At 35.3% G+C, this 15775-nt stretch overlaps 1 protein-coding gene across 1 annotated transcript in view; it reads right to left on the minus strand.

The window, feature by feature from the left end:
- Window positions 1–11444, minus strand: part of LOC123538336 (uncharacterized) — a 66670-nt gene extending 55226 nt beyond the window's left edge. The window contains exons 1-3 of the mRNA XM_045322357.2: window positions 11290–11444; window positions 10875–11076; window positions 4309–4397 (exon numbers count right to left, since the gene is read on the minus strand). Coding sequence (XP_045178292.2) covers window positions 4309–4397; window positions 10875–10917 — 132 coding nt within the window. The 5' untranslated portion in view covers window positions 10918–11076; window positions 11290–11444. The remainder of the gene's footprint in view (window positions 1–4308; window positions 4398–10874; window positions 11077–11289) is intronic.
- Between the last annotated feature and the right edge of the window lie 4331 nt (window positions 11445–15775).

The following is a 15775-nucleotide window of genomic DNA, read 5'->3' on the forward strand; positions in this document are numbered from 1 at the left end:
TTTGACCTAATGACCTAGTTTTTTTACCCCACATGACCCAGATTGGAACTTGTCCAAAATTTCATGAAAACAAACATTCTGACAAAGTTTCGGGAAGATTGGAGGTAAAAGTGACCTCTAGAGTGTATACAAGCTTTTCCTTTGATTTGACCTCATGACCTAGTTTTTGACCCCATGTGACCCAGAACTGAAATCATGATAACAAACATTCGAAGTTTTATGAAGATAGAATCAAAAATGTGCCCCCTAGGGTGTAAACAAGCTTATTTGACCTGGTGACCTAGTTTTTGACCCCACATGACCCAGATAAAAATTCATACGAGATTTCATGCCAACAAAACATTCTGAACAGGTTTCATGCACATCAAATGAACAAGAGTGTTAACAAGCTTTTCCTTTGATTTGACCGGGTGACCTAGTTTTTGACCCCATATGACCCAGTTTCAAACTTGGCCTAGAAATCATCAAGATAAACATTGTTACCAAGTTTCATGAAGACAGGGTCATAAATGTGGCCTCTAGGTTGTTAACAAGCTTTTCCTTTGATCTGACCTGATGACCTAGTTTTTAACCCGACATAGCATGATGCCTAGAGATCATCAAGATAATCATTATGTGCAAGTTTGTATCAAATCAAAGCATAAATGAATATATGGCTGAAAGGGCCAGTAACTCTAGAACCCATGATGAAATCTAGCCAGTTTTCGAAAGGAACCGAGATCTTATTGTGACTTAAATTGTGTAAGTGTGATTAAAATCAAATATAAAATGTCACTTCTATCGTGTTCACAATGTAAAAATTAACAAATTTTGGCTCTTTCAGGGGTCAATCAGGGACCGTAACTCTGGAACCTATGATTGGATCTGACAGATTCATCATGGAATCCAAGATTTATTGTTGTTGAAAATATTTTGCAAGTTTGTATCAAATCAAACCATAAATGAAGTCTCTAATGATAAAGTATATGGCTGCAAAAGCCAAAATAGCAAATTTTGGCCATTTAAGGGGCCATAATTCTGGAACCCATGGGATCTGGCCAGTTTTCGAAAGGAACCGAGATATTATGCCAACACAAGTTGTGTGCAAGTTTGATTAAAGTTGATTGCAAAATGTGGTCTCTATCATGCTCACAAGCCAAAAATAGCAACTTTTGGCCCTTTAAGGGGCCATAACTCTGGAACCCACGATGGGATCTGCCCAGTTTTCAACAGGAACCGAGATTTATGCCAATACAAGTTTTGTGCAAGTTTGATTAAAGTTGATTGCAAAATGCGGTCTCTATCGTGTTCACAAGCCAAAAATAGCAAATTTTTGCCCTTTAAGGGGCCATAACTCTGGAACCCATGATGGGATCTGGCCAGTTTTCGAAAGGAACCAAGATATTATGCCAATACAAGTTGTGTGCAATAGGGATTTTTCTAGAGCGGAACAGCAGGGCGCAGCGCCCTGCCCATTTTTAGTGCCGCCCTTCTGCCCGAAATCGCCGCCCTTTTGCCTTTCTTCAGCACCCCTTCGCACTTTTAGCACCGCCCCTTTGACCATTAATGAAGTATTTCTAAACGAACTGCCCATCAATCAAAATACCATCCCAGATAATTGTCAATCGATACGAAGTTATGACATGCACCGACTATACACAGGTGCTGTGTATTTGCCAGAGGCATGTATGCAGTATCTGTATGCAGACGACGACCGATGAGTCGTAACAAACAACAATTAGATAGGTCAGCAATTAAAGCAGACTGCAAAACAGATTAAAAAAGGAGATAAAACATCTTAAAACAAAGTCTGCTGCTTATTAAATGCCGATTAATGACCAGTAATTATCGCCAATAAGCGTGGCACCTCGTGTCATTTTTGTTGTTCACAGTTTGATCTTGGTTGAAGATAACAGTCGATCTTTAATTAGTATCACTGCCTATCAAAATATCTATGATTTTGTTATATTTATTTCATCAAAATACTATTAAATTTCTATGATATTAATTTTGTTTTAAAAAAATAAACCACTCGATCTTTTACAGAACGTAACGGCAATCTCAGAATTTAGCGTAGACAGTCAGCGCGTAGAGTAGTTTCCCTTTACTAAAATGGCGAAAATCGTAAACAAAGTTATTTTGTTAAATTTGTAGTTGGAAAATTGTCTACACCTATGTATAATGTATATATGCACCCACGATTCGTGGGGGGTGGGTGTCCGGGGTAAAAAAAAATGTACATGAGTATCAACGGTACGTTCAGTAATATAATGAATGTATAATGACAGATTTGCACCAGAATTATTAAATTATTCAGTAGTATCTTTATGGTATATTTCTAATCCAGAAAACTTTCCAGACAAAAATAATGTATGCAAACATAAAACAAACTGCATGTATTTATAAATGATAAGCATGTTATATAGACAAACAGGTATTGATGCTTTTCCTGACATTAAGATTCATTTCAAATCTTTCTGCAGTACCTTACAATGTAGACATTACAACAAAAACCATGGAAATCTACCTTATGATTTTCGTAGACAAAGGTACGCCACGCGCAAAATGCACCCTGCCCCTTTTTAGCAGCACCCTGCCCTTTTTAGAGGTCTAGAAAAATCCCTAGTGCAAGTTTGATTAAAGTTAATTGCAAAATGTGGTTTCTATCGTGTTCACAAGCCAAAAATAGCAAATTTTGGCCCTTTAAGGGGCCATAACTCTGGAACCCATGATGGGATCTGAGCAGTTTTCGAAAGGAACTGAGATATTATGCCAATACAAGTTGTGTGCAAGTTTGATTAAAGTTAATTGCAAAATGTGGTCTTTATCGTGTTCACAAGAAATTGTGGACGGACGGACGACAGACTAAGGGCGATCACAAAAGCTCACCCTGTCAAATTAAAAAATTTTTGATTTCGATCAAAACTTTAAAGACCTGTCCACTGTGATGATCTGACATGCACTATACAGGTTTACAGGTTCTTTGCATTTTTACAAAGTTATGCACCTTTTTTGCATATTTTTATAATGTACTTGTTGGATTTTTGAAGCAACCGGGCTACAATATTTTTCCATTACAGCTTCCTTTGTTGTGGGGCTACTTTAAGATGCATGGCTCTATGGCTGTGTTTTGGGTGCTCTCTGCTTCCGGGAAATCTACCCTTACCTTTTATCTTGTTGTTTATGACTTGTAGAAATGTATAGAAATAGAAAATGTGAGATAAATTAATTAACCAATGACATCACCTTAAGTGACGTATTTAACAGTTTTGCAATACCACCGGACTTGTTTTTGTTTTAAAAGTTATGTATTTGATCTAAACATGTTAACTGGCTTGGTGACTGTTATGTCTTTACTTTCTATAGGATCAGCATTGCATTAGGTTAAAGTTGACAATGACATCACTTTAAGTGACGTATTTAAAAAAGGATCGTAATTTTGTTTCTTGTTGGGATTAACGTCCCACCGACCCAATTATAGGTCATACAGTGGTTTTCCAGCTTTGATAGTAGAAGAAGACTTCAGGTGCCCCTCTATGCTTTATTTCATCACAGGCAGGCACCTGTGTAGAACCACTGACCTTCTGTTAGCCAGCTTGATGGCTTCCTCACATGAAGAATTCAACACTCCCATGTGAGGCTCGAACCCACATCGGTAAGGGGCAAGTGATTTGAAGTCAGCAACCTTAACCACATGGCCATGGAGGCCCTTCATCATTTTGTAAAAATGCAAAATAGAGTTATGGAACCTGGGCAATGCATGTCAGATAATCACAGTGAATAAGTGTGTGAAGTTTCAATCCTTTCCCACAAGTGGTTTAATACTAAGATACCAGCTCACATACAAAAACAACCAAATCGGGATACCAACGATTGGGCGAGTGCAATAGCCCTATCTTTCTTCAAAGTTATTCTTCAAGCTAAAATGTTTTGTTTATTTCATTGTATTAAACCTGCAATTTAAATATTTAATTTATACACTGCCATATATTTACATATATTAACATACAACACCTTATGCATTTTGCACTAGTCCTAAACTAAATTACTGTTTCCCCTCCTGCTACATTTGTACCTACCCACAAAAGTTTGTTGGCCCTTCCCATTAAAACGAATACTATATTATTCCATTAGTTTTAGGTTATGTGGTTCTAATTAAAGTTACCCTTTGTATCAACTTGCTTTGTGCAATTAATTTAACAACGCTAAGAATGACTTGTAATTTAATTTTAAATGTGCGAATGATCAAGAATTTTTCATCTTGATGCTTCAAAAAATGAGCCCTATATTACTTGTAAGACTTCGGCCATACACAATCCCATTACTCACCTTACATCCCTCGCAAGCATGGACGCCATAATGGAAACCGCTGGCTTTGTCACCGCATACCCTGCACAACACAGTATCACCATCAAATTCTGAAATACAGAAATTATTTTATCTGCTACTGTAGACATAAAAGCTCTTAGCATGGCATTTATTTCACAATTAGATAATGATCAATTCAATGATCAAAAATATTTATTTGAGCCGTGCCATGGGAAAACCAACATAGTGGCTTTGCGACCAGCATGGATCCAGACCAGCCTGCGCATCCGCGCAGTCTGGTCAGGATCCATGCTGTTCGCTAACAGTTTCTCCAATTCCAATAGGCTTTAAAAGCGAACAGCATGGAGCCTGACCAGACTGCGCGGATGCGCAGGCTGGTCTGGATCCATGCTGGTCGCAAACCCACTATGTTGGTTTTCCCATGGCACGGCTCATTTTCATATCATTATAACTTAAATTCAATTAAAGGAACATTATATCATTAAATTTTGCTAAATCTAGAAAGCTTTACACCATATAGTGATCATACGATATCTAACTTATCTTATGCACATTGTTAGGTCCTCGCAATTTGAATTGATCAAGTTATGGACCCTATATTCACAGTTCAATGATTTCATGAATAATCAGCCCATGGGTAATTAACAACAACACAACCAGTAACAAAACTACACTTTGCAATAAACACTAAAGTTACGGTTAATTGTTAATTTTTTTAGGTTTTGCCTAAAACGGCTATTTTTTGTGATTAAATTCACCGATTCCCCCTATGGTTACTTTGCTTCTTTGTGTGAATTTAATTTAATGGATTGCTGCCACCACAGAATCTATAAAAATTATCCTCCACAAATATGTATCATCACAGTTACCACAGTAGTTGGTAGGCTACTCAAAGTTTCCACCAATATCTTGAAGCAACAGAATGCTTCCTGACTACCAACTGTTACCATACTGCCAGCCATTTTGAGAGTTAATATAATGCACAAGTAAACAGATGCTATAGTCTACGTGAGCATTCCGAATGTGTTTAAATTTTGGGTCACTTTTAATGTTTTACAGCTGATGACAACTAATACTCAAACATAAATTTAAAAATATTAGATTTTTTGTAAAATTTAACTATACATGGATAGTGTTAGTTCTGGCTTCCATAACTTAACTGTCGCTATTTTTATTTTCTGATGGTCTCGTCCATAACAGCATATAAACATCTCTGAAGCTGAAATTTTTTTGCTACTGCAGTGTATAACATTTACCTACATCTGCAAGTAAAAACAAAATATTTATAAGGATATCATACTTGGTCTTGAGATGCCAATTTTTGTCGAGAAAAGTATAGAGTTGCTCATTCCAACAGTCTCTTTACTTTATTGTAAGATGATGTAACATGGACTTTACATACCTAATACACCCCTGGGTGTTCACTGAAAATTTACTGACTAAATAGCGAACAGTGCACACCATGATCAGCCTGCACATCCTGACGTATGAGGACAGAAACAGGGTGATCATAACAGCTCACCTTGAGCATTTTGTGCTCAGGTGAGCTAAAAAGACAGTGTACATGTTGAAGCATTAGTCCTATTTTTTATTTCCTAATTTTTGGTTCAAACACCTGTGTACACTGTACCAATCACTCACAATGCATCTACAGCCTATTTACTTACCAAGCAAGGGAATATCAGATTGCCTGCGCGAGGCAAAATACCAAGGCAACCTGTATCCCTCCAATTGTCTCCAAACATGATATTCCACCAAATTATTTGTCTTCCAATTCTCCATATTCATTATTCAATTGTGAATTTTAAAAAAAAAAAGATTTACGAGAACCTGTCTATCCTTCAAATAGAATGAAAATCTCCAAACATACTGTCAACAAAAAATACGATGTCCACAAAACTGTCCAATTTAGAATATCTAAGCCTTTTTGAATCAAGCCAAGTTTTCTACCAGGCTTTTCATAGAATCAGCTAACTATCTGAGGAAAATATTTTGAAGATTCAAAGATGAACAGCATTTGACTAAAACTAGCAAATTCAGAGAATTTATATCCTATGCCAAAAAAGTTGTTCTGCGAATGAGAGGACTATATTTTGAAAGATATTTAATTTCCAAATATACATGTATACAAGTTATGCACAAAAGAACCATGCACTGGTTTGCTGCTTCCAACTTTTTTTTACAAAATCAAGGTGTGTGTGTGTGGGGGGGGGACTCTGTCCTATAGTGATTTATATTACATTTAGTTTCATGAAGACCCATCAATGGGTTCCACTATTTTGCGGATTTTATTAATTTTAAAACAAAGGGCAGTAACTCTGCAGTTATTGAAGAGATCCTTAGGGTTACACATTAAACCAGAATCCACTTAAAAACCGGAATACACTTTCCATAACTGGAATACACCTGTATTTTTTAATTTCGTTATTTATGTTATATATGCATGAATTCTGTCAAAAATCCTTCAAAAATACCTTTAATTTAAAAATATACAGGTGTATTCCGGTTATGGAGAGTGTATTCCAGTTTTTAGGTGTATTCCAGTTTAATGTGTGACCAGATCCTTATGTAATTTGAGCATACACTATTGCCCTATGGAGAAATTGCAATTTTGTGGGAATTAATGGATTTCTTTATTTTACTTTTTTCACAATCAATAAAATAATATCAAAATTCTACAGTAAAGACTTTTAACTTAATAAACAATAAATAGATTTCCTACCAGTAAAAATTTCACAAAGCAAAAGAACATACATGTAAGGATGTCATGTAACCTGGCGTAACTGTCAACTTTTCACAACCTATATTTATATAAATATGAAGTGTCATCCTCAAGTTTTATTTTAAATATCATGATTAAATGTTGTTAGTACTTGCATGAAATTAATCAATGCTATAAGGCTACTCTTTGAAAATGAAGTTACTTAGTCTTGTTCTTATCGTATAAAGCTGAAAATATTTAATTCAAAAAAGAAAAAGTACATACCTTTCTGCCAAGGACCTTATCTATTATCTGATTAATAAATCTACATGTATACTACCTTGTTATTTTTTATATATATTTTCAACCTAAATACAGAAATTTAAAGCCTTAACTATAGGTGGTAGAAATTAAAAGTCACTTTGAACCTTCAAAACATCTTCATTAAGAAACTATTACAACAAATTAAATTAGTTTGCTAAAAACATCTCAGTATAAAGTACAGAACTCCAAGAAATAAACTTGAGTTTCCTCTAATTTAAATATACAGAGTCTGGCTCCAATATGTAAATACTTCCTTTATATATATCATAACAAAGTGATCAGCCTATCCCCCAAATGACTTGCGAAAGTAACTATTAGCACCTTAACTTGTTCACCGTAATTTTCATAAAGTTGACATTTCCAGTCACTTTTGGATATGACACACACAAAGAAAATTCAGGTAACATTTTCCTTATTATCTGATGGATTTTCATAAAATAAAGTGTGTCGGAGACAGCAAAACAAGGAGTGCTTTCCATTGCTTAAAGCATCTGCCACCAGTTCTCAGTACTTTTCTCAGACGCTTCGCCCAGCTGCTTTTTGTTGACTAACTGAGAAGACAACATACACACTCACACTTGGGCAGTTTAGAATATGAGTGACAGAAGTTGAAGAACCATTGCAATTACACAGACATCCAAGAGCAGATTAAATTTTGGGGTTTCACCATTCAGGCTAGATAAGAACATATTACTTTGCATTTTAGACAGCATTTTTTTTTTGAAATGAACAAATATGCTGGAGTAATATAAGTAATTTTATCTTTTTCAATCATAGGTCATTATTATAATGACTTCTCAATGAAAATCCACAAGATTTAGAATTTCAGTTCTGTTTCAATATAAATTTTATAACCAGTCTATGAACTAAGCAACATGGTAGAATCTATTACTTAAATGAGTCTGGTAAATAGACCTCTAGACCCAGACTCTAGACAACCCATATAAGGTTACTGAAACTCTAACAACCCTTAAAGGAAGGGTTGAATCCATTTTATTTCTTGCATAAATCACCATGACTAAAGTAAATCACTGTTAAAACTTCATATTCAGTATGTCTCCAACCGTAATGTGAGCTGTTTACAAAAAAAAAAAAACAGTAATAACGGCAACTTCAGGACAACTTATGCAAAAATTAAAATTCCCCAATTGGATATAAACACACATCCAAGTGATACTAACTAAAGGGTTGGGTTATGTTTAACGTGCACACTCAATGCGTTTTTACATTCAACATGTGAGAATTAATACCTTCCTGACATCTAATTATTGCTTATCCCAAGCAATTACCATATACCCCAGTAATACAGTACATATATATAAATAACTTTTAAACCTCTACTAGGTCTGGCTATTGATCAGGTCGGATATCCGGGCACTTCAGCGTATCGCGTTGCGTAGCAACAAGCGGAGGTGACAGCAAACGCTAAATTGTAATTGAAAAGCGTTTCATGTTTCACTAGTGCTGGTTGTTTTTCTCTGCTTAAAGTAAAATTTTGGGCAATATTAATAAGTCAGTGAATTTATAATGTAATGCTGTTCCAGAAATCACTCCCGAGAAAGAAACCTTTCTTTTTTAGGTTTCAGACGTGATATTCATCATTGATCCGTGTAAGCTGCAAGGTCTCATATTTGTGACGGACTGGATGAAAATTATAATTTAAAAAATCGGAGGTCTTTTTAAAGTAAATAAAACAGAAAATCTATTTCATCTAATTAGGTTTCTCCATTCGTTTCACTTTTCTCGTTCTATTTAGTAGCCTGCCATTAAAATAGATCTAGTTCTGAAAGCCAGAAAGCTTATACTGTGGTGTCAAAAGTGATTCAGTCACTCCAAATTTAATCAGATCAACACCTCTTACCTAAATTCTCATTCGTATGAAATTTAATGAGAGGTGTCATAATTTAAAGCTTAATAGCACATTATGCGTAAATACTGGAGAAGGGATTTTTTTTCTCCCTCGAAGGGTATCAGGATCACAATAGCATTTATAACACAAGGCGGTTTTTTATATGTTACAATTGTTTTAAATGTAATATGACATCTAGAGCTACTGTGTTACACGCGGAGATAAAATGATATATATAATAACTGCATGCTAGTTTCTTTTTTACGAAAAGCCAGGACGTATCAATAAATTGATGACTTCCAATTACGAAAATACTAAAAAAAAATACTGATCTCTGTTTTGTCAATTATTTAAAACTGAGAACGATAATTTGCACGCTTTGTCTAGAATAATGTTAGTCATTTCTTGTAGTTTTCAATATCCATTTTTTTTTTTGTTAATTGTTAGACTGTCACAATTGACTGCTTCCACATACCACAAAATTAAAACATTCATTCCAGTCATAAATCACTATGGAAACCAATCAGTATGTGGTATATTGATGAAAATCAGTTTTGACCAGTTCCTAATGACTATCACTTTTTAATAGATTGATTTCCTGTTTGTTTTATCCCTCTGATGTACCCCTTCGGGGCCTTATGGTAATTTCCTGTCTTATCCGTTTGATGTATGCCTTCAGGGTCTATGATATTTGGAAGATGCACATTATTGTTATTTGCGTGTCCATTGACAAAGGGATTAATAGAGCTACTACATAAAAAAAACTTTAACCAATACACATGCCCGAACATTTAGTTCATTTGAAACTTTAAAATTAATTCACCAAACTATTTTTTGGCTGGAAGGACATTTCTTCAAAAAAAAAAAAAAAAAATGTTTGCAATAAGATTACATATAGAATAAAGTATAAGTTTTCAACTTTATTTAAATGACTTTCATACTTAATGTACTTCGACATTATAGCATTTTACATTAACTAAATAAAATATATCGCACAAAGTACATTTCAGAAAATGGCAACAATATAATTATTTCAGAGCATTAAAACATTTAGAAAATCAGCTTATTTAAAAAAGACATAAAAATATCAGAAAATTAATTTACTATTTATTTGATCTGTTCTTTCTTAAAAAGAAAAAAAAATCAAGACACTTGAAAGAGATGAAAGAAACAACTGCTACGATTTCAAGCAAAGAAGTTGAATAAAAAAAATGTTTTGTTCTCAGATATTTAGTTTAGATTAATATATATATAGCAAACTGAGAAAATGTTGAATAAGCTTGGAAACTTGTTTTAATTATATCTGATCCGTAGCGCCGAAGAGCAGACAATACATAATCTGTCACTTTTTCCAGACCGTTTTAAAATGCCACAAAATCAGTTATCACAAAAACCCTACTTTTTTTGAAAAATATATAGATTGTACCATAGCGTAAGGACTGCAGATGATAAAAAAGATGACTCTTGATTTGTTTTATTTGAGAATTAAAACATCACAACCCACACCGCTAGTTAATTCGCTACGAATTGCGAGGTCCTGCTTTCACCTCCAAGGTAATTTGCATAATCGATTGCTCCGGATGTGACGTCACGCCGACCTGATCAATTAGACTAGTAGACCCCTTACTACTTGCAATAGAGCTGGTTCATTAGTATAAAACTTTATATTTTCAACATTAACACATTCCTTACCTAAACCATCAAGGCTGGCTTCCTTGCCCATTATAACAGACATGACCAGCTAGACAACACGTCAAGATGTTGACAGGTAAGCTAGTCTCACCCTTCGTGATCCTCTTTGAACGACCTTGAACTTGGGAAAATGTCAAAGGGGCCTCTCTTGACAAACAGTCTGTTGTTTACGTCAATTTTCTTTGCATAAACCATTCCAAATCTTAAAATAATACAAAATAAGCATTATACATTCTTAAGACGTCACTCTCCTGTGTTAAAAACGTCAGTTTAACTATATTTCCCAGTGCCCTAATTCTCTTAAAGTTGTTTACCCACGCCAAGAAAACACCGGTTTCTTGTTTTTCTAGCCAATTACAGATCAATTACGTGCAATATGTCAAAAACACACGCGTCACAAACAAACTTATCTTACCAGACAAAGATTCCATCACAAGTCTTTTAATTTCTCATTTTGTTTCGATTGGAAAATGTTGAAATTGTGTCTAAAAATCACATAATATGTGTATCCATTTGTTACCACACCGCGTTGAACTTTCGTTGACAGACTGACCTATTTATCAGACATGACTGACCCACTTTTACTTCATAAGAGGAGAGCTTTGATTGGCTGATGAAAAGTTGTTTGTGTATTCACTCTTTCTGAAATGATGATTTTAAATTGTTTTGATTTTTGTTTCTATAATTATTCAAAAATATAACAGTGTCCACAGTTTAAATGACTCATTATAAATGCTGAATAGACAAGAACTTCAGAATATAGGTCAAAAGCTGTAACCAATCAAAATAGTCGTTATGAATGACTGAGTGTCTAGGGAAAAATATGAGCCGTAAGAAGTAAACAACTATTTATGGTAACACGGTCCAAATAAATCCATTGGATGTAATAAATATAGGTCTCTTTGAATGAGATTGTTAACACAAATAGCACTTTTAATTATTTCATAGGAGAAAATGTCTTTCAAACCTCAAAATTAAAATGTTCTGTTGTTATATATATTATATATATATAATAATTAATATATATACAGTATCATAAATCTAGGCGTACGTGACTTACAGTACTGCGATGTCGGCATTGCATTGCTGTACCGCCGGGAGTTGTCCATGTGTTATGGCTCCATGATTGTAAATTGTTATTCTTTCAAACTCGTGCTCTCTTTTTTTTTCATACCGGACTTAAAGTGACCACTGTACCTGTTTGCCTTTCTAAGAAAGCTGGGAGAGAGAAAATCTATTATATAAAACACTTGACCTAAATTCTTTAATATTTGAAAAGGCAGTGGCTAGGTAGCCGGTTCCCTAGACCTTTAGTCTACGTAGTCGGTAATGAAGTATTTCGACCCCCATAGAATAATGACCCCCCGGTCATTATTCTATAGAAAAAGTGACCCCCCGGTCATAGTATTATGACCTCCAGATCATAGTACTATGACTCCCCCACGTGAAGTAAACTGAACCTCACGAAGAATATTGACTCCCACAAAAAAACGACCCCCGGTCATTTGGTCAAATTTAGTGATAACTCATGTATCTAAGGCCTAATTGCTGCATTTTATGCCCCCACTCGGGGGAGGGGGCATATAGATTTGCCCTTGTCCGTCCGTCCGTCCGTCCTTCCGTTTGACCATTAACCCCAGATGCCATCACTTGACACAGAAATCAAAGCATTCCGCAACGGGAAAAGGGATTCTATTTCTAGACGCTGTATCTTGGTGTATACATTTTTTTTCAGGAAAATAACAATTCACAATACGTTCACAAAACACACCAGTGTAAATAATCCCTGCAAACTTCGATATGAAGGTATTCTTCAGAAGAAAACTGCACAAGAAACTGCTAGCATAGAACTTAGTATCAATAAAAGTTGCAATACTTAGCAGTGGCAGTAAAGTACGGTAGCGGCAACAATAGAAAGTAGTAGAATCTAGTAGTAGTAGTAGTAGTAGCAGTGGCAGTGGTAGTGGCAGTTGCAGTAGCAGCAGCAGCAGCAGCAGCAGCAGAGGAATAAGTGACAGCAACAACAGCAGCAGGAGAAGAAGAGTTAGATGTACAAGACGTATTAGTGGAAGCAGGTATAGTGGTATCAGTAGTAGCAGTTGCAATAGTAGTAGTAGTAGTAGTAGTAGTAGTAGTAGTAGAATAAGAAGTACATGTAGTAATAGCAATAGAAGTAGCGACACCAGTAGTAGTAGTACAATCAAAATGTTAACTATTGACAATGGAGAGTATTAGAGTTGTAGATATAGTAAAATTGTCCGTTAGGTTTGGTGGGGATCACTTTTTAATAGATATTATCGTCGAAAATCTTTTTAGGAGCCGGTGTTTTACACGGAAAGAGTAACTTTTTTAAATAGAATAATGTCCGGGAATCGATATTGTATGAGAGTTCGAATGTAGTAATTTCGGCAGTGAGTATTTTACATGGAAGGAGTCACTTTTTCTATAGAATAATAACCGGGGTCGTTATTCTATGAGATTCGAAGGGAGTCATCTTTAGGGAGTCAGTATTTTACTTGGAGGGGTCAGTTTTTCTATAGAATAATGACCGGGGGTCGTTATTCTATAGAGTTTTCAAAGGGAGTCAGTTTTTTATAAGGGGAGTCAATATTTTACAGGAAAGGAGTCACATTTTCTATAGAATAATGACCGGGGGTCGTTATTCTATGGGGGTCGAATTACTTCATTACAGCCGGCTACCTTTACTTACATGTTCATATATGATATGTATATATATAGCCGGCTACCTAGACCTTTTAGCTCTCATCGGTACTTTTTCCAACTAGTGTTTCACGTTTAACTGAAAACAAGCAGTGAGACAGGAGCCCACACGTGTATTCTTCCAGCCACAAATACTTGTTCAGTGTTATTCTTTGTCATTAATGTAAACACTTCTGTACAGCTGACGAGGGACTGTCGTTTTTGTAGAATTTCTATCAATGGTAAAATCTTGTACAAAACGACTCCTGAGCACGTTTGCAGCAAAATGTAAGTCTGACACTGTCAAGCAAAAACATTTTCTCTGTAATCGATGATTTTTCATTGCAAGCATACAAAATAATCGACCAAAAATGACTCCAACGCAGTGTGCGATGGGTGCAGTTGCAACGCATTACGATGGATCTTGTTTCTTTAATGTTCGTTATGGACTTTAAATTGGAGTAAACAGCATTTTCCCAGAATTTTGTTTGGGTAGGGCCATGAAATCACTTTGACATTAGATAGCAACAGGAACTGAAAGTTTAGAATAGATATGAGAATGATTTGCAAATCCGTAAATACAAAATATCAAGTGACAATATTGATTTTCTGATTAAATGCTGACCACTTGCGACTTCTGCATCGTATGATAAACCAACTTGACTAAAGTACAATACAATTACTAATATGTAGCATACCATATCAAAATGCCATTGAGCAGCTGTGTTATAGGAGTTAAGACTTTTTACAAGTAGGCTAATTCACCTCTTCTTCAGCAATATCCTGTTATTTTTAGACGTCACTACAGAATCTCAAAGTGTCAAGGAAAAAAGATTAGATTTTTTTCGTAGTGACAAGATGGCATATTTAATTGCTCTTCGTCCGCCGTCCGTCAGTCGTCTGTCCGTCCGTCGTCCGTCCATAATTTCTTGTGAACACGATGGAGACCTCATTTTTCACCAGATTTTAATCCCTGAATGAGCCAAAATGTTCACCTTATGAGCATGATCGCAGTGACATTTTACTTTCGACTTTAACCACACTTATACACAAATTAAGTCACAATAAGATCTCGGTTCCTATTGAAAATCAGCTAAATTCCATCATATGTTCAAGAGATACAGTCCCTGAAACGGGCAAATTTTCTATTCTGGGCCTCTCAGTTATTCTTGGATTTGATACAAACTTGCATCAATGTGCCCTATCATGTGATCGCGCAACGTCATTTTGAGCTCGAAAGTGACAAGATGACATTATTTGATTGCTCTTCGTCCGTCGTTTAGGTGATTAAGTGATTAGGCACACTGTGCATGGAATTTTTATCTTAATAATCTCTAGGTCAAGTTTGAAACTTTGTCATGTGGGGTCAAAAACTAGGCCACCAGGTCAAATCAAAGGAAAAGCTTGTTAACACCATACGCCACATTCATGGCCTTATCTTTAGTGATGTTTATCTTGATAATTCTAAAGCTAAGTTTAACATTGAAACATAAACGGTGAAACAAAGTTCAACTAACTAACAACAGCCAAGCACACAGAAATGTTACAATAAATAAAAGACAAAAACTTCATTCACCTATGAAAACTGTCACAGCGCCAATCAAATATATTAAGAGACCTCATTGTTCTAGTGCCAAGAGGACGCAAAGAATAAACTCATTTCAGTCATTCTTATTATAACAACTGAAGAGAAATTACAGCTGGGAACATACTTAAATATGCTAAACATGATTAAAAAACTATAAAAATGACAAATGGTTGCAAAATGTGCAGTGTGTTGGAGAATATTCCCCCGCCCACACCCCAATGCGTACCTGATTTCGATATTATGTGGCCAAAACAAACAAAAAAGGACAGCAGAAACACTGTCAGTTTGTATATTAGATAAGTTGGTCTGTCCTGTGATGTAAAAGTCGCATGTGGTAAGCATTTAATCAAACAATCGATATTGTCAGTTAGTATTTTGTATATATTAAGGGAAAAGGAAAATGAAGAAAACCTTCATGCGTTAATATGAATAATCATAACTGAGGTGTATTTAGTACGAAAGAACATGGCGTTATTATTTGGCAGCTGACTTAGTAAAATAATTATGGTTTAAAATAAAGCTTTTCGTGTATGTATTCAACATAACGGAAGTGCAAGTCAATAGCATATTATTACTAAACATTAAAATTCTATTGCTGTCTGATGTCAAAGTG

The sequence above is a fragment of the Mercenaria mercenaria genome, chromosome 18 (assembly GCF_021730395.1).
Source record: "Mercenaria mercenaria strain notata chromosome 18, MADL_Memer_1, whole genome shotgun sequence".
In the NCBI taxonomy this organism is placed as follows: Eukaryota; Metazoa; Mollusca; class Bivalvia; order Venerida; family Veneridae; genus Mercenaria; species Mercenaria mercenaria.